This window comes from Asterias amurensis, chromosome 21, assembly GCF_032118995.1.
Source record: "Asterias amurensis chromosome 21, ASM3211899v1".
Taxonomy (NCBI): domain Eukaryota; kingdom Metazoa; phylum Echinodermata; class Asteroidea; order Forcipulatida; family Asteriidae; genus Asterias; species Asterias amurensis.
The window spans coordinates 1070304-1095422 of NC_092668.1; the positions used below are offsets into that span (position 1 = coordinate 1070304).

Genomic DNA, 25119 nt, shown 5'->3' on the forward strand with positions numbered 1-25119 from the left:
ACACCTCACAGCACATTACAAAGACTCACGTGAATCAATGCAATACATTCGAAGGGTTCTTTATATAATGTCGTATATATCGATGTATTTACTTTGCTATAGTGTTCATGCACATTTATTTATTAATCAATTGATTTATAATATTGTGTGTTTTGGGGGGAGGGGGTGGCAACATTTATTGTCATGATGTATACTTTAAAATTATTTAATAATAGCATTGTATAATGAATTGTTATTCAGAATCATGACTATGACTACGGTGGTCGTGGGTTTGCACATATCCAGAAGTATTTCCCAACCTTGCGTCCTTCACCCTTAGAGTACTCTAAAGCCCCAACCTCGCACCCAGTGTATTCTAGACATTAAGAAAAATCCATACGACTCACAGGGGCAGTTGATTGGCCCCGTGTTACCCTAAGGCACGCACGTCGTCTTAGGTACCATACGGGGGTCTAAAACGGGAGGGAGAAAACCATGAAGAGCTGCCAACGGCAAAGCTTGTCACGGAGAGAGGGGGGCACAGTTATTTAAGATCTGGTTAAACCAGAATGATTGATTTTTCAAATCGTATTGGTATTAATTTATTTGCCCTTGGCCTAGCGGTTAGACCAGACCGACTGAAGGAGAGACTATGGGGAGAAATATTCGGAATGGATTCGGACACTTTGATTATTTTAGGAGCTGATTTATGAAATGACAGGGGGAAAGCGATGGTCGGATTAAGCGCGATTTATAAGGATTGTGGTGGTATATTAAAATCTCAAACTATGCACACACAAGTACGTCTCTTCACTTGAAACACTATTCGAATTCACTTTGACCCATGCGAATAGGAATATCAATATAACAATCAATTTATAACGCGAAATCGGCATTCAGTTTTGGCAGAGCAGGCGCAACTAGTTTTAATGTGAAAAGTTCAATGTCTGAAAACAATATTTCCTTGTCTTTGTTTTTACTAACGCCATTATTATCTTATAATTGAGAAACTTTAAAGGAAACTATAGTTTTGATTGGCCAGAAGTGCTCCCTAAGTAAAAACAAAAATGGGTGCACTCTTTGTGCCCAAGTTTCGGCACTGATGTTCTCGCAGTTGGTTTGTCATTAACAGTCGTTCAAAGTATAATATGTAGGTACCAGTGTAGCAAGAGATTTTGCCCCTGGAGTTTCTGTACCCCATACGGTGAACTGTGCACAAACTTCTTCAAAAATCACCCTCTTTTGAATCAGCCTTATCCAGCCCATGTTAATTTCCCATGTGGGGGACTGAGTCTCCAGGAGACAGTTTTCCCACATTAAGACACCAGCATCAACCCCTACATAGTGTACGCACACTCTTCAAACGTACCTAAGAAAACCAAGGACCAATTTGTTGGAACATCGTCGACAAACCAATGATACAATCACGGGCAGTCTCATACAAAATAAAGTGTATAAGATTCTTCCATGTTTTCCCTCCACTCCGCAATCGGTCTAGATTGGCCGAACTATTTCCGCTCCTCCGGCCCTAGCTTGACTCATCGGATACACATCGGCAGACGCAATTATCTCGTGCCGACCACTTCTACAGTCGGACCCACTACTGCAGTGTCCAACCAATCGCCAACAGAATGGTCATTAAACAGCCGTCGGTGTGTAATGAAAACAGGTACCGCAGCCGCTCGAAGCCTTCTTTCAAGTGTCCGATAGAGCTGGACTAATTCGCCCTCACGACAAGGAGATTGAGTGAGAAAAAAAAGTTCCATCTATAAAAAAAAATGTACTGTTTCTTTAGCCATTGACAGCGCCGATTTCGACCACCTAAGAATACAACCAAGCCGTCGAAAAATGTACGAACTTCGTTTAAATGAAGCACTCTCCTATTAAAATTCCGCAGCCATCCGAATATTCAATCAAATTCACATCTGAGTTTCTTCCTTCCGACGCCTTTTCTTATAAGTAATATATGTTTTTTGGAGCTGCAAGCCACTTAATCAAAGCTTAAGTGCCGGCATTTAAGACGAAGGTAAGAAGAAAAATGCTCACTGTCTAATTAGACCTTAGTTCAGTCGTTGATCAAATATTGAAAACTAATTACTACGTACCTTAAGGGTTTAGAACGCTTCGGTTCCAAATGAACACACACGCGAGGAACGTATAACTATCGCACTGATGGAACGTGCTTCAGAAATATCTCATTTGAAATTTTGAAAGCTTCACGTTGGAAGCCATTACACCTCAAGCTGTTTTCATGGGTTTTAGATCTCCATACAGTTACATGTTCACCGCATAGGATCGTTGGTGTTGGGGTTTTTAGGTGTTTGTTTTCAAGATGTCATCCAACTTAATTAGAGCTAAATCATGCTCTATTGGGGACGATGGGACGCGTGAAAAAAAACCTCTTGCTTGGTGAATGTACTCGGTGTTTTTCCTGTAATGGGAGAAGGAATAGAGGTTAATGAACCTGGTCTGGGTACTGTGGATTATTATGCTAGGTTTGGTGTCCGGAAAAGATAAACTTGAAGGGTGTTTGAGAAGACAAGCTCACACCACTCCTTCGGTTCTCATAACATCAGCAAAGGGGCCACATTTCATTCATGTCACTGCTTTAGTGAAATCTGTGCTTAAAAAGCACCTATTCGCCTCTCTTTGGTTTGTCATACCTATACCAAAAGCTTTCACTGTACCTTTTTGGATTGTGCCAACAAATCAGCATTATTTTGACAAAAATAAACCCCAAGTTTTTGACTAAACACAAATGGCAGTAAAATATTTTCTTCATTATGCTCATTTTACATCCCTACGTTTCGAAAAGACAGCTTCAGCTTCCAGTAGCCATAATATCTTTAACACGAGAATTCAGAATCGCCCTCGACGCACAAGCCCAAAAATCATGTTTTCGAAAAGACTCACACCTCATTGAACCCTCAGCCTTGATTCTAACGGCCCTTCACCCTCCCATAGTTCTGCTGATTGTCTGGGTAATTTCTTCTTCTTCCTTCAAGACCCTCCTGGCGATCGTGGTTGATATTTTTGTTCACCCCTCTCCCTATCAGAATGACGTCACCTCCCGAATCTAAAGTCATGGAACTACAGTAATAACATCAGCCTGAAGTGTAAAATGCGCATGATAACCTTCCACCACAAGTTCACATGAGGACGCCCTCAGACAAAAAAACAACGTACAATTTGCAACGAAGCTTGAGATAGGATGGGGTGGAGTGGTTTGAAAAAAAAAATTCCTGCTCGCGGGGTTGAAAGCCCCCGTGTTTCTAAAGAGACGTATTAAAGGCATTGGACACGTTTGGTAATTGTCAAAGACTAGTGTTCTCACTCGGTGTATCCATACATAAAGGAACAAACCTGTAAAAATTGGGGCTCAATTGGTCATTGAATGTGCAAAAGAAAACACTATTGTTGTATTACTTTGTGTGCTCTTTTAGATTTATTATACACTAACAATTATTTTGAGTAATTACCAATAGTAACCAGTGTCTTTAAGTATTAAACCGAGGCGAGAAGCTTCCATGAGCGTATTGCACAACCCCTGTCTGAGAATATATTGAAGAAGAAAAAAACATATTCCCGGCGGATGGCTACATTTTCCTATTATTAAGAACGTGTAGTTGGTGTTAGACTACGACACGCCGATCGTTGTGTTGACACGCACGGGATGATTACCGCCTAGGATTGCAAATCGATCTGTACGTTCAACCCAATAACAATGGATGATGTATAAATATTGTTGGACTGGACTAGATAAATCAAGAGATAGACGCACGTCTAATTTATCCCCCACCTCTCTCTCGTTCTCCTCCGTCTCTTGCGATTTTTTCCCCTCAAAATAATCACCAGCGACCCATCTGAATCTAGTTCCTCAATAGGTTTAAGTCAACATTGGTTTTGCGTTCACACGTAAGGTAAATTATCAGAGGTTTGATTAAGTTCCAATTCAATTCGTGGTCATCAGGTCGTGCTCACTGCTGCGTGGGGTGATGATATAGGACGTTAGTCATTAAAAGGGCTGTCAGAATGGTCAGACACTTATTACTGGTCAAAAGAAGGTGTCCAGGGTACGAAGTGTCTTGTAAGAAGGTACGAAGTGTCTTGAAAAAAGGTCCAAACATAAAGCAAGGAACTGTTCGGCTTGCTCTATGGTCTGAAGTGTCAAGGGTATACGAAGTGTCTTGTAATAAGGTACGAAGTGCCTTGTAAGAAGGTATGGTGTGTCTTGTAAGAAGGTACGACGTGTCAAAAGAAGGTATGAAATGTCTTGTAAGAAAGTACGAAGTGCCTTAAATGAAGGTCCGAACATAAAGCAATGAACTGTTCCTTGCTCTATGGCCGGAAGTGTCCAGTGTACGGAGTGTCTTGTAAAGAACGAAGTGTCCAGGGTACCTTCGTAAGGTATGAAGTGTATTGTATTCAGAATGATAGAAGTGTCCAAAGTCACTTCGAACCTTGCAAAAGGTAAGAAGCGGTAAGGGCACGAAGTGGTAAGGGTATATATGAGAGACACCAATTACAGCGGCCAGACTTTAACTTCCACCTCACTGGCTTATATTTGCACAGTATGGTAACAAAATACATTATTGTTGTTTACATTCGATAAAGATTTACATTTGTTTTGTTAGTGGGAAGCTACGAAATGGGACCCATCTAATGAGAAGGGACATCGCGGGAAAACACATACACACCAGTTCTAACCGGTTTTGAAATAAAAATTTCTTAATGCCCTTAAAGTGTCAATTATGGGGCTCTGCTCAGACGCTGTTATACCTATCTGATGTCACATTTATTGCATTCTATCTTGACATTCAATATCACATTTTAGAGATGTCACCATTAATAAAGGATAAGACAGGTATTTATTAGATTTTTCGGTACAGGTTTGTCTCTATTTAGACTTTGCAAGTCTCTCGCGTATTCGAACCCTTATTTTGAACACTTTGGTCACACGTACAATTACATTAATACGGGAGATATACAGTTATTTATACTAGATTTTAACATTACAGTTTTATCTTTACAGACTGTGTAAATCTCGCACAATTTGAACAATTTTGGAACCACTTTGGTCCCACACAAACAATAGCTTTGGGTGGATAACTCTAAATTGCAACTCAATTAGTACGCTACTCCAAAGTTATAATTGAACCGGATCCAAAGGAACATGCAGCCGTCGATTTTACCAAACCCTTCTTAACTTAGGATTAATTTTAGGACTTAGGATGAGTTAAGTTCCATATCCAAAGGCGTAGGACGCAATGAACCCATTCGAAGTTAGAACGGGTTACTCGTCCTAACTCGAGATAGGATTAATCCTAGCGTTTCTTGAAATCGGCTGTAGACCCATTTTTTAGTCGGAGATTCCATCGCATTAACCACGGAATTCACTATTGCTTTCCAATCTTGCAATTCATTCATTAGTTTTTACCACACGCAACAGTCGTTGATTAAGGAGGATGCCCCATCGTCCATGATCATCGATACAATCTACGCGGCACCTGGCGCTTAGAGACCCCATCATCGATGTTTAGGGCGTCCGACTCTTGATCTTTCATGTAACCTTAACACAAGCCGTTCGTTATTTCTTTTTCCTCTTTCCTCTTTTCTCTTCTTTACGTCCATGTCTCGCCAACAAACAAAACAAAATGTATCTTCGTCCCCTCTTCCTTTTCTCATGTGGCGACAAATGGCTTCGTCAATAAATGACGATGGATGTCGAGAAGTACATGGCGTACTCAGTCTTACGTCTCGTCTCTTTCGTATGTATTCTTGAAAATGTGGCGAGGATTGTTTCCCTTTGGATGAAAAAAGGGCTGTGAAGATTGGATCTAAAGAACGTAACACACTGTTCAAACCGTTGATATGGTTTGCGTATGTCCCTACAGTGGAGTAAAACATAATATCCTTACACTGCACTAGTCTGTCTTGTGTGTGGTATCTTTGTTTCTTCACATACGATTGTTATTATTATTATCAATAATTATCATCAATAATATAAAAAAGTTTCATTATAATTCGCCTCTTCCAGCTTTTAGTTTGCATTTTATTATTACTGTCTACATCTGGCCTTTCAAGAAACCATCTCAACTCCCATTGCGGCACCGGCAGCCGAATGGTACATGTTCTCAACTACTATGCCCGTTCATTAACTATATGATATAAAGCTGAATATATTGTGGGGGTGTAATGTGCAGGGAGGCGGTACCGTGACACAACCTCAGACATTCTGAACGGTGTTGTAAAGATCTTATAAACAGTTATTGTTTTAGGAATGCTCGAGTCCTGATAAGGTTGGCAAAGTGGTGTCCCCCGACTTTCTCCTTTGTGGACCCTTGTTCGTATCCCACCTCAGACCGAAGCCTTACGTGTGGATTGGGTTCTTTTACGATGTTTCTTTCCCCATTGAGGATTTAAATAAAATCTCAAATCTAAAACTGAACATTTATTCTCACTTCCTACTCTTCTTGTTATCGGCGCTAGTTGAGCTGGATGTGTAGACATAAAAACAATTCCTCATCAAACAATTTTTCAACATCGATAAACATTATGTCCTCTTTCTTTTCTTACAGGATGAAGTGAAGCAACAACTAGCGGTAAACGTATGGTTAAGAATGGTAAGAAAACATACTCATTGTATTCATTTTGGTTTTAATTTATATGAGCTTGGTTTAATAATGATCTCTCATTTTAAACAACAAAATATGTGTTTACTAATTTGAATTATATGCACTGCACTTAAGGAAAATCCTTTTCTTCACAGTAAAAAAAAAAACGGTGTGGATGTCTGTAAGTCCGAATAGTGTTTCAAGTCCCTACATTAAGTTAATATTCCTTTGTTCTCAGGTACCCACTTCGTACGTCACCCAATCTAAACATTGTCTCAAAGTTCAAACCTCATATGAATTATCGTCACATGTTTTTAAACCATTTAGAGGTGGCCAGATGAGTTTCTGACGTGGAATCCTGCGAACTACAACGGAACAGCAGTTATTAGAATACCGGTCAACATGCTGTGGAAACCAGATATAGTACTCTATCAAAGGTAAGGTCCAATGGTTAATGGCAGTGGACACTAAGGTGAATTACTCAAAAATAGTTATTAGCATAAAACCTTACTTGGTTACTAGTATTAGTATGAAGTGATGCAGTTTTCGAGAAAGAAGTAATTTTCTGCAAACTTGATTTCGAGACCTCAGATTTTAGGTCTCAAAATCAAGCATCTGAAAGCACACAACTTCGTGTGACAAGATTTTTTTTTCTTTCTTTATTATCTCGCAACTTCGACAACCAAATGAGCTCAAATTTTCACAGGTTTATTATTTTATGCATAATGTTGAGATACACCAAGTGAGAAGACTGGTCTTTGACATTTACCAATAGTGTCCAGTGTCTTTATAGTAGTAATGCATTGAATTATTTCCTCGCTTGTCACCCACCTCTAGGACCCTGGTTTGAATCCAACTGGGTGTACAGCATGGATTAGCTTCTCATTCGCTTCCTGGTTGAATGGGTTTACCCTTTACTAAATACTTGAGATTCCCCCTCCACATCTGGGATAAAAACTGAAACCTCGGTCCATGATTTCTCTTTGTTTGGTTATCGGCTAGTTTGCTTTTACTGAAAGTACTGTGATTCACAAGCAAAATAAATCAAACTAAATTCTTCATCTGAGATTTGAGTTAACATTGCTTCGGGTATTAGAGAAGAATTCAATTCATACCCAATTGATTTGACACGATGAATATTACTTCCCAGCACCGAGGCGGCACATTTCTGCTTTTAAAGTATGTTTGCCAATTTGAAAACTGTATGTAGAAAGTGCAATTTTTAAGTCTTCGATTATGTTTGTTCTCGCATGTTTGTTGGTCTGTATTTCCCCCTCTTCTTTTGTGCTGTCATTTTTTTTCGGAATCAGTCAACCTCGCAAGCAGCAACAGCTTCTTCAAAATAAACATCCTATTAAATTTTTTAATTTGTTATATCTTAAGCCAAACACGTCATGTATCATTTTGCCAATTATTTCATTCACGGGAGTATGTTGTAACAAATATACATTTTAATGTGCACAAACCTTATAATAAACGTAGAATTCGATCAGTAAAGAGCAAGTCTATTTTTAGGCCTTTTCTGTTGTCTGATTACGTAGCAACCACAAAGAAAACACGATACACATCTTTCAGCATGTAGCACAAAGTGAAAACCAACCTACCCCTCCCGTAACCCCACCCACAGTGCACACTGTATCGACAGTTTTACCGCACCTGGGCTGATTTAACAAAGAGCTTAAGTTGACCTCAACTAACTGCAAAAAGTTCTAGTTGCTAGGTACAGTGTGATGTTACAATACAATACAAATCACCAATGGTAATTGTGACAACTTGTCTTTACGATGAAGTGTATTGCTTTGTGACATTAGCCTCTGGTTTCCTATTGGTAAATTTCATTCTCACAAATATATAGTCACGATCAAAGGTGGTAGTCCTATAGGTGTAGCAGTGCCATTAGTATAGCATTTGAACGCAAAATCGCTAACAACATAATTGAATAAACACACTGCATAAAATCAATGAAGTTTGTTTCAAGATGAAAATGTGAAGAGATTTCCCATTGTTTGCCTGACAGCCTGTGAAATTTATCATAGTTTGCATTCCGTGGTGCGGATAAACTCTGACATCAATCGATTTTGATTCCATGTTATTTTCCAAACTATACGGATGTCCTTTGTTTCGTATCTATTCGAAAAATCTTCAGTTGTCCCCTTGGTTGTATTTTTTTATTTATTTATTTATTTATTTTTTTGGGGGAGAGTATGTTTCCTATAACTCTTGTCATTTGGTTTGCATCGACTGATCCATTCAGTGAAAAATGAAAAAGGTGGAATTAAGAGAGGATTCCAAAGTCCGTATGACATAATCAAGTTACATCATGTCAGGCGATCATGTCGAAATCAAATTACGTTGTATTTGTGTTTGCGTGTGAATCGTTGCTACTGATAGACCGGCAGGAGATATCGTCGCTGCCGTTATCTCCCCGACAATCTGCGAATTCTTTTTAGAATCAAGACCATAATTTCTTTCCCCGGAAGTCCATAATCTGAAGGTAATTTTATCAGGAGGATTTTTCTGAATCACAAAGGTTGTGGAAACTTGGAGATATTTTCATTTATTTGTGAACTGTTATTTTCCTTTCGCTTGTTATGTTATTATTACGAAATGCAATCGGGGACCCCATGTAATGTCCATCTTGGTTCGTGTTGTTTATCCCAATTGACCATGACCAAACCGGGACCGTATTGCCATCTTCTGTCTACATGTACCCAGTTTGAATATGCATAACCTTCGACAACCACAAACCTGGCGTGAAGATAAAATGTACTTAAAGTGATCACGTTTTCGGCAAAACAGCTATATAATATTTGAATACTGAGCAATCTCGGTTGCCTATGTATAGTTAGAATGAAAAATGTAATAGGTCCGAATCCCAACGGAGTAATCATATTCTTGAGGGGGTTGGAGGGTTGTGTATGATTCTCTCTTTATTAACATGACTCGCGTGCAGTGTTTTTTTTCTTTCTTCACCCACCGTGTAAAACTTCACCACTGCGTAAAACAACAAATCAAAACAACAAATTAAAACTTCGGAATAAAATCTCAGCAACTTAATTTAGTCACTTTTCTGAGAAGTGACAAGTTTCGTCTGGAATGTTTGACGTCCATGTTGTTTCCAACGCAGTGTGAGTGAAGGTTATATGATGCTGTAATGCTTGAGCCGTAAACACAAGATGGGGACAACAAGACAAACATAGTTTACTACATGACATCCGTAATTCAGTTATAGAATTCAGTCAGAATAAACTACCGCGCTGCCATGAGGGGTACGTCAATTACTCACAGTGTGAGCTCAGTCACTTTGTTGAGGGCGACGTAATTTTACCCCCTATCTATAAAGCTTCAAAGTGCTTAAGTACTTTATAGCTAAGACAGCGACCCATCCCTATGCATTTATTTTAAATAGATTCATCACAAATGTCCCCCCTCCCCAACCTGTCTGACACCCTGATACGAACCCATTACCATCGCTTCGGGACCTTGTCAGAGTTTTTGAAGCGGGGACCGGGTAAGTTATTCGGTCACCAATACGCAACGCAAGACAATACAATCCGTCACTGTAGTGTGGGTTGTCGAGAAAACACTGGAAATCGGGAAATTTACTGGGTTTAATACAAGGTTGTCGGACTCTGAAGGGTGGATCTAAATCAGAATCCCCCGATGTTGATGTTGCCTGACCTGATTTAAAGGGACTTGGCACCTTTTGGTCTTGGTCAATCCTGTGTATCCTACCTCTGGCGGACTTTTACTTCCGTATTACAGAGACGAAGAGTCATATATATAGGGCTATAGGTGTATCCCAACCTATAAATGCATCAAATAACATTTCTTAAAACTGCGGCCCCATTTTTTTAAGACAAAATTACCGTCCCTTTTATGTTTACATTTAGAAAAAAATGAACTCCGAATTCATTTTTTATTTCATTAGTGAAAAACAAAACAATGCCTGAACGAACATTTTAAAAAGCAATTTCTCTCTCAAAAAAGGTACAGGTCTATTTTGAGATTGACAATACTAAACACGTACGTCAAGTGTTGTGTTTATTAGTCTGATTGAAGGCCAACCATTACATAAAACTAAATAAGTTTGCTGTGCTCTTGTTGTATGTTTGTATGAATTGGACCATATTATTTTATTTCTTTTAAGCATGTGTGGATGCGTACAATCCTTCGCCACAGGCTGGCTTGGTTCAATGCAAATATTGTCCAATCACGGGCCAACATCTTTCTCATTAGGCGCAAAATGTAATATGTAAAAACACGTAGCGACAGCAATACCGATACAAGACCCATGCTACATTGCCGTCAGCACTCATTTTCTTAACACGGTTAAAAGTCTATATTTAACCCCAAAATTGTCTCCAACAAAACGGAAAGGTTTTATAATTTTGTGGAAATTTAGCGTAAATTTCTAATTGAGTTCACTTTAAAAAAGACCTTGGAATTGTCATCGAGATTTCTGTATGCTATGTATAATTATAGTTCCAGACCTAAAAGCACTACATGCATGCCAACAAAGGGAGTCCGCACACTATACTTGACTGTATATTGATTTGCCTGTTAAAGACAGTGGACACTCTAGGTAATTGTCAAAGGGCAGTATTCTCCCTTGGTGTATCCCAACATATGCATAACCTGTGAAAATGTTAGCTTATTGGTTTAGAAGTTATGAGAAAAAACACCCTTGCACTATTGTTTGCTTTCAGATGCATGAGAAAGACCTCTGTCCACACTGACACAGGTGCAAGGAAGTTATAATACTTAAAGCTAGCATTTCTTTGAGGAGGGTATAAAAATAATCGTCAATTATTTAAGATTTTATTGGCCAGATTTCTGATAACATGATTGTCAAAAAGATGAGCACATCTGGGTTGACATTCCAGCGAGTCATGTGGTGTCCCATACCGCATGTTTCCCCTAAGGGCCGACACGTATCACATGCACACTCTGTCACCAAAAACAAACATTGGGAAAGCCATCCTCCTTTCTTCATGAAAACCTACTCTTAATATTGCAGTCATTCTGGAGAAAATGTTGACAAATCGGCAACGCCTGGGGAGTTGTTTAAATAGCTTCTTTCCCTTATTTCCGTGTTGCCTTATAACTCACTTGGGTTTGTTTCAGTGTGGACATGGGCTGGATGGCAAATACACTGAATGTATTTTGTCATGATTGTATTATTCTAGGACACTGTTTGTCAAACATCTGTAGTTATCTGATAACAACTATTGGCGAATACTTATTCAAGAACTTAAATTGGACAAGAAGTCCGTCTACAGTAAAACAACATTATTTTGTTTTAAATTTTCTCATATAAATGCACTGAACACCTTTGGTTATTGTCAAAGACCAGTATTCTAGCTTGGGTTATTGTCAAAGACCAGTATTCTAGCATGGTGCTGCAGCATTGCACACAAAAAACAAATCCATGAAAGCTCATGACTCAAAAGGTCGTTGGTCGTTTCACAAGAATAATTAGAAATGCGAGAAGACAAAAAAACATTAATACAAAAGTGATGTGTGCTTACAGATGCATAGAAAGGGCTTCAGACCTGAAGTATTTAAATATTAGAGTGAGAATTTACCTCTTTCTCAAAAACCGACGTAACTCAGGAAGCCGTTTCTTACAAAGTGTTATTCTACTAGCTCTTCATTTCTCGTAACCAAGTACGGTCTTATGCTAATAATTATTTTGAGTAGTTGCCAATAGTGTCCAGTGACTTTAATAGCCCTAACTCTAAAGGTAACTACATAGTCAAGCCCTTAACGAAGTGCAATTGAATACATAATATCAGACCTAATACCGTATCACATATTTTGTTATTCTTTCACTTCGCGATTAAGTTTTTTGTGAAAATAACCGGCGGCCATTTGCTTTTTTTTCTTCCTCATCGCATATCACATTTTACGGATGGCCCAGATAGAAACTGAAAAGGTGTCCATACACTTGGATGGCGTGTATACACAACGCTACGACTGCTGTTCACCAACTTAAAATCTCATAAATTAATGATGAGCTAGTGTTAAATAACAGCTCGCCTAGAGTGTAGCCCTATGAACCTTTCGGGATTGGAATAAAAATGTTTCCACGATTCTGGCACGTGCAGTACATTGTGTAACACTCCAAGTTGAGTGTTGCGTGAACATTTCATTGTCTGAGTTTAAATCGAAGGAAGTGTGTATGAGCCAATGGCCTCTTCTGTGTTAATTTTTAGCGAAAAGGAGAGAGCTCGGAAGCTCAAGTTTCAGGAAATCTTAACCCATCTTGGTTGAGTCGGGGAAAGTACGTGATCGATTTGTGGGGGCATCGATCTATGCCGAATGACCTCCTTTTTTATTTTATGATCAACTAAGATAACATACTCTCATTATATTTGGCAAAATTCGAATAAGGCAACTGAAAGTAAAGTAAAGTCTGTCCCGACCCAATATGGCTCATCAGGCCAGTGTTTATATCCAGTTTCCTTGGCATTAAACGACTGAGAATATTTATATACCACGGACAGTATGCCAGTCCATCGCATGTTACTCCCCTGCTCTCCCCGGTACCCACCTGTACTCTTGTGTGGAGAGAAGCAATTATGATAAATTGCCTTGCTCAAGGACACAAGTGTCGCAACTGACCAGGCCAGGATTCGAACCCTTATTATGTAAACTACACATCCCAATTCCACCGCTCTAAGCCGCTCGGCCACGAGACACCTTCAATTGAAATACGTAGTATTGATTTATGGGATATTTGAAAATGGTATATCTTCGTCCTTTCATGAAGTATGTCTCTGAAGGATTTGGACCAGTGTGAACTACAATATAATAAATCAGTTATCATATATATTCTTCAAATTGACCAATCTAGTATACATGCCTGTTCCTCGTGTCTTTCTGATTTGGTATTTGCTTTCCATCTACAGTCCTCCTCTTAATTGTATTACCTACCTTTTAACAACCAAAACTTCCTGCTTTCTGCTCTGGGTTTGTATGCTCACTGGTGTTTGTACAAGTTGTACGTCAAACAGAATGACTAATTTACAAAATCAGTAACGACTTATTCTCAGAACTGAAGTGGCTCTCAAACTCTGTACTGTTTTTCAGAGGGGTGCCAGCATGTTTTGATGATTATTTTCTTCTCATTTTTTTTTCAGTATAAACCAAAAAGGGGTAGTTGATAGTTAAAAACGTTTGACACAAAAGCACATAGTACTTCTGGTCAATTAAAACTGTAGATTTCGATTGAATTTATCTTAAACCAGTCCCTTTTCAGTGCTCGTGTTACGGTAGTTACTTTTTATTGTTATAACCTAACATGAAGTTAGTGTGAAAACAAAACACTGGATGCAGCAGACGAATAAGTGTAAACACGTTACCAGGCAAACACAGTAGAGTACCAAAGACATTGTTGCAAACACGTCATCAAGACCGTTTAAAAATACGAAATGGTATAGGGCGCCCTCTGTCGACTCTCTTCTCATGGTATCCCCAAGGAGGCGTGCCTACGAAATGAACGTCTAAAATGCAATTCCATGATGCCAATTACTGTAGTCGTCTGCAACCGTAAATTAATTATCTTCTGAAACTGAGAAGACCTGTTAGCATTGAGAGGGGCGAACTGCTGCACTCCCTTGATATTGCAACCCAGTGTGAACAATTGTAACCGAAAGCGTGAACGCATACTTGGGTGTTTCTTTACAGTGAACATATTATGTCGGTTTTGACCATTGTTCGTACGTATTATTTTTTTGCATATAACTATCTGCTGGAAATGAGAATAGCGTTCTTAGAATTGAGACAAGCGAATGGCTGAACTCCCCTGATATTGCAACCCCGTGTGAACAAGTAACCAAACGCGGGAACTCATCTTGGGGTGTTTCTTTACAGTGGACAAATTATGTCGGTTTTGACCATTGTTCGTACGTATTATTTGTTTGCAATTAATTATCTACTAAAATTTAGAAGACCTCTTATCGTTGATACGAGAGAATGGTTGAACTCCCTGATGTTACAGCCCTGTGTGAGCAAGTAACCAGGAGCGTGAACCACTCTTGAAGTGTTTCTGCTTAATGAACATATACATATATAATTATTCTTTATTGTTTGCACGCATTAATTTCTTAGACATATTTTCAGCTGCAGAGATTAAGCGGTGACACTTTGGCAAAACAAAAATTTGTAACAAAAATGACCGCTGTATTTCTTTCAAACGAATCAATGGTAGATTTTTGCCAACAAAAACAACGTTTCAACACTGGTGCTGACAACCTTAATTTTTATTTAGTATAACACAGTGAAAACCAGACACCTCTTTCCAAGATGGTCACCAGTCGGTTTTGGTCACTCATGACGTACATCAAAGGCTATCATCAATCGGTTGAACAACCTGCCATGCCTGAATATTGTACTACCCACTTATTTTGTAATAGATCCCAATGAGTTTTCGTTGTAATTCCTTTACATGCACGCGATGGTATTGTTGGTACAGTGTCACTGTAAACTTTTTTACTCAGTGCCAAAGGCATATGCGGTCATTCAAAAAAAATGCCGTCCGACAAAGATGCTTCTTAAAAAAAGAAAAAGAAATCTCAATTTTAATCATTCCGATTTACCCTTATTGGTTTCGCACAAGACACAATTACTGAAATTGGCCGGAAAGCCCTTCTCCCGCGTAATCTCGTGTGGCATTTTAAAAGGCGGGAAGAGCCTTCTCTTTTTCCCGCGCTTTGTTGTTTGAAATCGGCCGGCCTGAGCTAACCGTTGGCGACGGGTGTTTTAATGGGTTTGTCTTGTGTGTAGGATTGTTTGATGCCACCCTTAACCTTCGGGGTACAATTTGGAACGGATTTGGGGCCGCTAGGGGGACGCTTCTTAATTGAAGATATCCCTTTGAATGGTTAAGATGATGGAAGAGGGGAATAAGGCGTCATAAATAAAGAAAAATTATGATTATTTAAAGTTGATACCAAAAGTGTATTGACAAATTTACTTTCGTACAACCATCACTCATGTTACTTGCATTTTTTGGGGATACAAAATACTTACATTTCATCACATTTAATCACTGAAAACTCTTCACTTAATTGTTCCACGACATAAGTTAGACTAGCTAAAGGAATAATGATTGGTTTAGAAATTGTATTCGGGGATAGGAGGAGTGGGTGACCAACCCAAACCTTGGGGTAGGAGGGTGAGTCATCAACTTTCTCAAATCTATGAAAGTGGCTGTTTAAACCTAAAAGTTCGGGTAAAATCATCTATAGGACCTGTCTTCTTTAAAAACTGTCATTAAGAAAATGATCTGCACTGTCGATTTTGCTTAACAACTCGCTTTTGCCTTGTGGCATGATGGCATATTGGATTCAAGTTGTTTGGGGAGGGAGGTGGCTATACAATTCATGTGATTTTAAACATTGCTAAGATACGTGTGTCCTACAGCATAACACCATAATTGGTTCTCTTCACAGAGGAGTGCCCAAATGCCTGTGAGGGTACCTAGGTTATCGTTGATGGATGTGCTTCAAATGTTCCCACTTTCATTGTCACAACTCCTTACTTCTCAAGCTTTTTTTGATGGATCGGTTTTAGTTTTTACTCCGCATTATTTTAACCAGACAGCCTTAAGAGTGGATTTCCATTATTGAAACATTTTTCTTACAAACACAAATATGCTAATACTTTTGTACACGCAAAGAAACGAATCTTGTTATAATATCAGTTTAATTTATCTGAAATGTTCACGTTTTTACAGAGTAAATTTAGCAGATGCGATTGTAGCTCTCGTCCTGGATACGTGCGCAAACCGTCACAGCAATGCGTTTTGGCTATCCGTATGTTATAACGTCCAGCTTTCCACCCAAACTGTTGGTTTAAGTCATTTATCATCGGCTTTAACATTTAAAGGACTATTCCCACAATATTAGAGTGCAAAACAAACTTTTGACCGTTTAACCTAAACTTCATGCGGGATTCTTCGTTTATCAACTCTTAAGTGTGTAGGTTTCATATGTTCCCAAATTCACGACCAGTTGTTTTATTCCCAATAATAGACCCCTCGCATTGACCGCCAATTTTGATGAAACATCAAATTAATGGTTACCATTGGCTGAGAGCTGTGCGCAGCGCGTACACGCGTTTAATTTTCAGTTGTTTTACATCCAAGATGGTGGTCAATTACGTCATGTGCAATCCATCTATACTGTTTGAGTGCAATAAACTGTTACACTGTATATACACAAAGAAAAAATTTTCTTTGAGCCATAATACGACCGTCGCACCTTTATACCATGTCGTGTACACGCAAACCTCGCCTCTGAGACCACCTTATCGAATCAAACCGAAGGTCTCTATAATACGACACCTTGATTATCAGGTAAAAAAAATGTTTATGTTGCCGTTGGGTTTAAGATTTATTAACCAACACTCTGAGCTAGCACGAAGAAGCTCTAATACGGGCACTCATCGCCTTCAGCAAGGTCCGGGCCCTCCGTTCCTGGTGTTATTACTGCCGGTTTAACAAGAGCGGGCGAGGGTATGGTGCCAAAAAGACACTTTGAGGGATCGAACAACGAAAGGGGGAACTCGGAACAAACTCGATAAGAGTGAGGTTACCCGAAGTGGTTTTGGTATCGATTTTTGTTTTCTGTCCGGATGCATTTCGTCTGGGAATGTTTATTTACTTCTTTTCTTCTATTTCCCAATCACTATATTGGTGCAACGTTTTTCCTTCTTTGTTAGTGGTGTCATTTTTTTTTTTTTTTTTTTTTTGAATTTTGAGAAACGCAGGTTGTGTTTCAAAAGCTCGTTTGTAACAAAAGAACAATACAAATACTAAAAATGGAATGATATCAAACTATAGAGAGCTTTGAACGAGGACATTAATTAAACCACACAAAATTCATTTATTTAACTGTTTTTGTATTTATTTATTTACTTATTTTATTTTCCAGGTTGACTTTGATACTGTTTTTGTTTTGCTGTTCACTGGTTTCTTTTTGGAAATATACACTGTATTTTTTACTTCGGGTGAGGGCTACTGGGGTGTCAACCCAATCAACTGCCACAAGGGGCGTGCCCCTCCCCCCTGGATGCCATGCAAAATATTACTGATGTCTTTTTTTATACTAAAATTGTTTCATTTCTCTTTGAATTTCTTGACTATTTTAGTGTTGATCCCAACCCCCTCAGTGGAGACCTTGGACTATCCTGCGTGGTCTCCTCCGACGGTATTGTTCAGTTCAACACACCCTACATCTTTATCAGCTACTGTAAAGTGGACCTAACCTACTACCCGTTCGACACCCAGCGCTGCCCACTCAAGTTCGGCTCCTGGTCGTTCGACGAGACGGGGGTGGATATCAATGCCTCTCGGCCCGTCCCGGAGCTAGACAAGTACCAGCCGAACGGGGAATGGGACCTCTTGGATATGTTCGTAACAAACCATAAGATAAAGTACAGCTGTTGCCCGCATAAGTTCCCGGACGTGGAGTACACGCTTGTGATTGAGAGAAAACCGGAATTCTACGTGGCCAACATTATCCTTCCGTACGTACTCATATCCATTCTATCCATATTTGTCTTCTATCTGCCACCGGAGTCCGGGGAGAAGATGAATCTCTCTATAACGACGATGTTGTCGCTGATAGTCTTCAACGAGCTGGTTATAACGACGATTCCACCAGCCTCGGACGGAACTTTTCCAATAATGGGTAAGTTTTACGGCGAGCGCAGCACTGTACTGTGTATGCTACGTGTTGTTTTATAGTAAGTTGGGGTATATGCTTAGGGACCTCTCACACGAGAATGGGACTTGAATCAAGTCTAGCCCACACGTGGCAATAGTGTCATTAGTTGGTCAATCAAAATGCTTATAAGTTCCACCTATGAGGACCGAAGGCAAATAAGGCCGGTGCCTAATGTGTATTTCATGAGTCTCCAATTGGATACAAGGATACTTGCCAACTAGCTTCAAAATTGACATCTGCTTTTCCTTAACTGCTGACTAAATAAACGCGCAGTGAACGTCACGAACCTTGCGCAAGGTGCAGTAAGACAACCTTTCGGAATAATTTGGTTATTTCTCCGTACCGTTTTAGCAAGACAATGAATCTTTAAATTGCATTTAGGGTGTGATTAACATACAAGATTTTTATTTTTTTATTTTTTTTTTTTTTGACTAAAAGTACGTCTTTATAGTCTGGTCTTTAAAGGCAGTGGACACTATTGGTAATTACTCAAAATAATTATTAGCATAAAACCTTTCTTGGTAACGAGTAATAGGGAGAGGTTGATGGTATAAAACATTGTGAGAAACGGCACCCTCTGAAGTGCCATAGTTTTCGAAAAAGAAGTAATTTTCTACGAATTTGGTTTCGAGACCTCAGATTTAGAGCTTGAGGTCTCGAAATCAACCATCTGAACGCACACACCTTCGTGTGACAAGGGTGTTTTTTTCTTTCATTCATATCTCGCAAGTTCGATGACCGATTGAGCTCAAATTTGCACAGGTTCATCATTTTATGCATATGTTGAGATACACCAACTGTGGAGGCTAGTCTTTGACAATTACCAATAGTGTCCACGGCCTTTAAGGAAAACACTACCACCCGTGGTTCGAATTTCGTAATAATTGTATTTTGTTCTGAAGGTAATTCAATCCCAGTAAATATTGATACCCTATACTCCGTATGCTGCCTCGAACCGCGTGCACGCTACATTTAACAGTCACAATTAAATGTATACTCACGTTTGTCACATTACTCTATACTCAGTGTTAGGCGTCAGACTTATGGGGCATTTTGTGATTTGGAACTCAAGGGTGTTTCTCTTCTTCGTCTTCTTTGCTTTCTTACACTTCTTTTCTGCGCATTGTGCAATGGAGTGACTCAACAACCTGCCTAGCACTGTGTGATCCACAGGCACACAATTGCCAGTTTTGCTATACAAATATTAAATGCATATTGAGTTAATGGATGCATTGTCGAATAATATTATCACAGTGCACAACTCACGAAACCAATTCTTACAAAAACTTAGTTCTTGTAAGCACGTCTGTAAACGTCAAAAATTCCTGAAATAGACATGAACCTGTTTGCGGTGTTTTCCCTGAAAAGTGAGCACTTTATTTTGCAAATGTTCGACAGTTGTTTGTATAGTGTGTTCTTTGGAAGCTAAAGGTTAAACAAATTTGATCCTCTCGAAACCAACGCTACGTTAAGCCTTTTATATATCCAACGAAGACCAATTTAAAAACAGATAAATTTTGTTTACCGGACGACCTTCCTGCTTTTTGTATAAATCCTTTTCTCCAAGCATCACTCGGAACAGTTGTGTTCAACGGACACGATACAAATTATGAGGAAACGTAGGAATTTCCCCAAACACTTAACGGCACCAACAATAGAGCTCCGGGTTTCATAGCGACCGAAGCCTAAATCAAATTAGCTATTCGCCGTATGATTTATTCATATATGGTGTTTTCTTTGATTGTTGTGTTGTTGTTGAATTGAGTGTATGGACCTACCATTCAAAGTTTATAAAACGGTCGATTTACGGAGAAAATCTATGAATGCAGTATGTAAAAAAGAAAAAGAAAAAAAAAACGAGAAAAAAAACGAAAGAAAAACCTACTTAGATGGTCGGGTGTTAAGTGCGTTGATAAAAACAAAATTGCGGGCTAATTAAATTTGGCTGAGTAAAGAAACGAACTTTTACCTTCCTATTTACAAAAAAAAAGTCTTAATTTCTGAAGGAGTGTAAAGAATGCCTCTTGGATGTGTAGGCGTGGTCGGGCTAATTACCGTTTGTTAGGTCTTTGCTCTTTGAGCGATCTCACTTTACACTGCTTGCACTTTAAATGCACTGGACACTATTAGTATTTATTCAAAATAACTGTTCGCATAAAAACTAAATTGATAACTAGCAATAGAGAGTTGCTGATAGTATGAAACATTGTGAGAATTGGCTCCATCTAAAGTGAGGTAGTTTTTGAGAAAGAGATAATATTTCTCACTCAATTAATAAAAAGGACTTGAGGCCTGAAGCTTATTTTGGCATTACCAAATTTGAGAAACATGGGTAGTGTTTTTCTTTCAGTATTCTTTTGGAACTTGGATGGGCTACCTTGGTCAATTTTGATAATACATCCCACTGTGGCTTCCTCATCTTATACTAAAAGAATAATGTTATTAAATTAAGCCTAATGCAAATAGAATCACACAAAATACCAAACAAAGTCCATTACAGCCTTTCTCTGCGGATTAAGAGGTATTCCTTTGTATAAACTTACCCCATTCTGTTGCTAATAATATGCCACCATAACACTGGATGAACAAAAGATGGGTCTGGGTTGACATTCCTATCTTCAACCAATCAGCATTCCAGAAGTCAATTGTTGTGTACCACGTGATAGTCAAGTGCATTTTCACCAATACTAGCCGGGGTCAGACCGAGAGAGCAATGACACCTCCCCAACCCCCAGGTGTTTTAAAGTAATACGATCATGTCCATCAGAGTCCACGCCCTGGGGATGAAAACACAAATTGCCTTTCATTTTAATAGTATAAAACTAACTCCTAAAAGAAAATACTGGAAAACCTCGGATCATCAATCCCTACTGAAACCGAATACCGATGTGCTTTACCCCGGTAGTGATACTAGAGTTGTTTCTGTAATTTGTCTCACTCTCCCTTATACTGAACCCACTCCGGCCAACCTGTTTCCCTGACCGCTAGGCAAGCGCCGAGAAACAAAGGTACAACTGCCGAGTTACGTTTTTTAATAATTCGCATCATCTCACTCAGTTACCCCTTTATAGTTGCGAATGGATTTGGGGTATTTTTGTGTGGAGAGGGCGACTTTGTGTCAACTCGACCCCAATGGTGATGACGGAAGGAATCTAGACAAGGCTGGAGTTGCATTATACTCTTTTATTTCCTTTTTTAAAATATACACATTACATGGCAGTCAACTCCTACCAGGGCTACAACTATGAAGGAATCGTCAGTTTGTGTATAATGCTTTGAAACGTTCTCCATGTCAACCCCTTTGAACCCTGAGTTATTTATGCAAAAGGTTACCGCGGTAAAACTTTCCGTATCCTGTCACCACTTTTTCACTCATTGTACAAGTCAAGGAATATCTCATTTAAGATTGGTTAATTAAATACTATTTTTATTTCATAACGAATGAAAAAGAGGTGGCAGGATACGGAAACTGTCCTCCCCACGACCCAGAGTTATTTGCAAATAATATTTTTGCAAATGTTTAAGTATAATTTGTGTTTTCAACTTTACCTCAATAATCGACATGCATCCATCGCAGAATCTCGCCGTCAAGCTCGTCATGTCGTCCTCGAAAATATCGTCGCCATGTTCACGAAAACAGAGGTATCCAGATTTTCATTATCATCTTGAAGGACCTGGGCAAAATGTCGTTTCAACAAACATGCCTTTTGCCTCCAGTTTGACGTGGTTTTCTTTCACAAACGGTCAAGAAATTTGCTCCATTGAAGAACACGAAAAATGTGCACATGGACTCGGAGCACATGTATTTATTTTGCCAAACATGCTGTAACAACTTCTTTGATTGGAGCAAACATTCTCCGTTTAAAAGTTTGAATAACAAATAGAGGATAGCTTTAATTTTGAATTTCTTTTCATAGAAACTTTCAGTAAAACTGTACCACAATTCTGGCGTTTTTTTTCCACAAAAATTGGTCAACCCTGTCACGTTTATCGTAAAAAATGTCGCATTGTGAGTATCCAACCAAACGCTGCCGTAACAGCGATTTTGATTGGCTTATAAGACCCGCTTTTGTTACATGGCAACAAAGACGTCAGGCAACAGTCACAATCGTGTTTTTGTTTTGTTCGCGGGAAAGTCTCACGACCATTCAAAATGAACTGTTAGAAGTCATAATTACGAATTCTAAACATTGGAAATATGAGATGTAACATAACATATTACTGTTTGTCAACAAACACAATAACGAATTTACTTAGTCTAAAACTATATATAGGGCCTATCCGTGTAAATCTTTATCAACACTAGAATATTTCAACTTTGAATACACTCAGCAAAACAAAACCGTACACTAAGTGAATACTTAGTAATGTTGTGAAGGGCCTGTCCGGGAGTCGAACCAGGGACCCCCTCGCACCCGAAGTAAGAATCATACCTCTAGACCATCAAGCCGAAAACTTGACTGTTCTCATTTCTCTGCCCGGGAGTCGAAACAGTGTGCGTTTACGCATGACTATTTACTTTAATCGCTCCACTTCACCTCGGAGGATAGTCGGTAGTCGTTGACGGTAGAAACCCTTTATCAGATTAACTACATGCTTGCAAACTCATTTCCGGTTTTGCATTTCCTTGAAGGGGCAAGGTGCTTTTATATTCAGCTCATGGGCATTATATAAATGTCGCCAAGAGTTTGTTACGGTTGGATGACCGAAACTATAATATGCTTAATCATGCAATTTTACATTTTGTTTGATTTCTATGTTTTGTTAAGTGTTGTTCAGTTTTGGTTCAATGCTCTACAGTTGCGTTAGAAATAAATGATGTACAGGCAAAAACAATGAACTTCAAATACAAGTTTAAAGAGCATAAAACAATTGTACTCAAAGGGCTTGTCCGGGAATTGAACCCAGGACCTCTCTCACCCTAAGCGAGAATCATGCCACTAGACCAACAAGCCGATGCTGTTGATGGACTCAAAAATTGATTTAACTACAATTTTCTGGGCGGTAATATTGCAAATAAAAACATACAGGGGGTATGATCCGAATGCTGGAAAACTTCCCAGGGCTTGTCCGGGAGTCGAACCCGGGACCTCTCGCACCCGAAGCGAGAATCATACCACTAGACCAACAAGCCGATGTTGTTGAAGGTCTCAAAAGCAGTTAAAATTGAAAAATTATGGTCGGTATACAAACAAAAATAAAGGTGGAAGATTATCCGAACACTGGAAAACTTCACAGGGCTTGTCCGGGAGTTGAACCCGGGACCTCTCGCACCCGAAGCGAGAATCATACCACTAGACCAACAAGCCGATGCATTTCTTTTATAAAACCTCATTTCTTTGCCCTAATGTGATGGGTGCAAAGTGAGTTCAAAACGATTTCTAAAAAGGGCTTGTCCGTGAATTGAACCCGGGACCTCTCGCACCCTAAGCGAGAATCATACCACTAGCCCAACAAGCCGATGCTGTGGATGGTCTCAAAGCCTTTTTAATTGAAATTGTCTGATCGGTAAAAAAATAAATAATAGTAAGTGAGAAGATTATCCGAAAGCTGGAAAACTTCACAGGGCTTGTCCGGGAATTGAACCCGGGACCTCTCGCACCCTAAGCGAGAATCATACCACTAGACCAACAAGCCGATGCATTTGTCCTTTAAATTCTCATTTCTTTGCTCTTAGGTGGGTGCAAAGTGAGTACAAAACTATTTCTAAAAAGGGCTTGCCTAAGCGAGAATCATACCACTAGACCAACAAGCCGATATTGTTAAATGTTTTAAAAGCAGCTAAAATTGAAAATTCTGATCGGTATAAAAGAAAAAATAAAGTGGGAAGATTATCCGAAAGCTGGAAACCTTCACAGGGCTTGTCCGGGAGTCGCACCTGAAGCGAGAATCATACCACTAGACAACCAACAAGCCGATGCATTTGTCCATTAAATTCTCATTTCTCTGCCCTAAGGTGAGTGCAAAGTGAGTACAAAACTAGTTCTAAAAAGTACTTGTCCGGGAAATGAACCCGGGAATTGAGGGGTTGCGAATGGAGTATAAAATAAATTCACTCAGGGCTTGTCCGGGAATTGAACCCGGGACCTCTCGCACCCGAAGCGAGAATCATACCACTAGAGCAACAAGCCGATGAATAATGCTCTTGACTGTTCCCATTTCTCTGTCCTGATGGGGGTTGGATAGTGAGTATAAAATAACTTCACTAAGGGCTTGTAAATTTCAACAGGAAAAAGAAGGTAAAAGTTTCCAACGAAGTTGGTTTGGAATTCATAATATTAATAAGTGTCAGCAACATTGCTTTGCTTCAAATGTAAACTAATCATTTCGTGAGAAAAAAAACAATGGCGTAAAAAAATACGGACTTGGTCGTGTACCGAACTCCGGCCCTCGCTTGCTGAAGGCGAGAACTTTGCCACTACACCAACAAGTCAATACACCATATCAACGTTATTATTTATTGATAAATAATTTATGATAATGGTTGCTGAGGTTGACGCAATAAATAGGAAGTCCAGACTCTGTGACTCTATTGAAAACGCAATGTCACAGGTGGTCACACAGGTACTGTACTAGTCTTGGCCCAAGACGATGGTGCTTGATTCTGGATAGTGTACTACGCGCGGTTGAATCGCCAAAGCGCGCCCGCCACGGTATGATTTAGTTACGTGGACGGCTTGAAATCTAGACTACACTCTGCAAGCTACCATCGTCTTGGCAATCCTGCAGCGCTGTGTTAACTGTTTCATTGTTTTCTGCTTCAGCTTTGTAACGGACCAATCACCGTGCGA

The 25119-nt window shown here is 39.4% G+C and overlaps 1 protein-coding gene and 6 non-coding genes across 7 annotated transcripts in view; 1 reads left to right on the forward strand and 6 right to left on the reverse strand.

Moving 5' to 3' along the window:
* Positions 1 to 25119, forward strand: part of LOC139953348 (neuronal acetylcholine receptor subunit alpha-10-like) — a 72554-nt gene that overhangs the window by 39239 nt on the left and 8196 nt on the right. The window contains exons 3-5 of the mRNA XM_071952856.1: positions 6558 to 6602; positions 6921 to 7030; positions 17751 to 18292. Coding sequence (XP_071808957.1) covers positions 6558 to 6602; positions 6921 to 7030; positions 17751 to 18292 — 697 coding nt within the window. The remainder of the gene's footprint in view (positions 1 to 6557; positions 6603 to 6920; positions 7031 to 17750; positions 18293 to 25119) is intronic.
* Positions 23212 to 23283, reverse strand: Trnap-agg (transfer RNA proline (anticodon AGG)). The gene has a single exon. It is a non-coding gene; the product is annotated as a tRNA-Pro (tRNA).
* Trnap-cgg (transfer RNA proline (anticodon CGG)) lies at positions 23391 to 23462 on the reverse strand. Its single transcript has one exon. It is a non-coding gene; the product is annotated as a tRNA-Pro (tRNA).
* Trnap-cgg (transfer RNA proline (anticodon CGG)) lies at positions 23566 to 23637 on the reverse strand. The gene has a single exon. It is a non-coding gene; the product is annotated as a tRNA-Pro (tRNA).
* On the reverse strand, positions 23717 to 23788 carry Trnap-agg (transfer RNA proline (anticodon AGG)). Its single transcript has one exon. It is a non-coding gene; the product is annotated as a tRNA-Pro (tRNA).
* On the reverse strand, positions 23894 to 23965 carry Trnap-agg (transfer RNA proline (anticodon AGG)). Its single transcript has one exon. It is a non-coding gene; the product is annotated as a tRNA-Pro (tRNA).
* On the reverse strand, positions 24388 to 24459 carry Trnap-cgg (transfer RNA proline (anticodon CGG)). The gene has a single exon. It is a non-coding gene; the product is annotated as a tRNA-Pro (tRNA).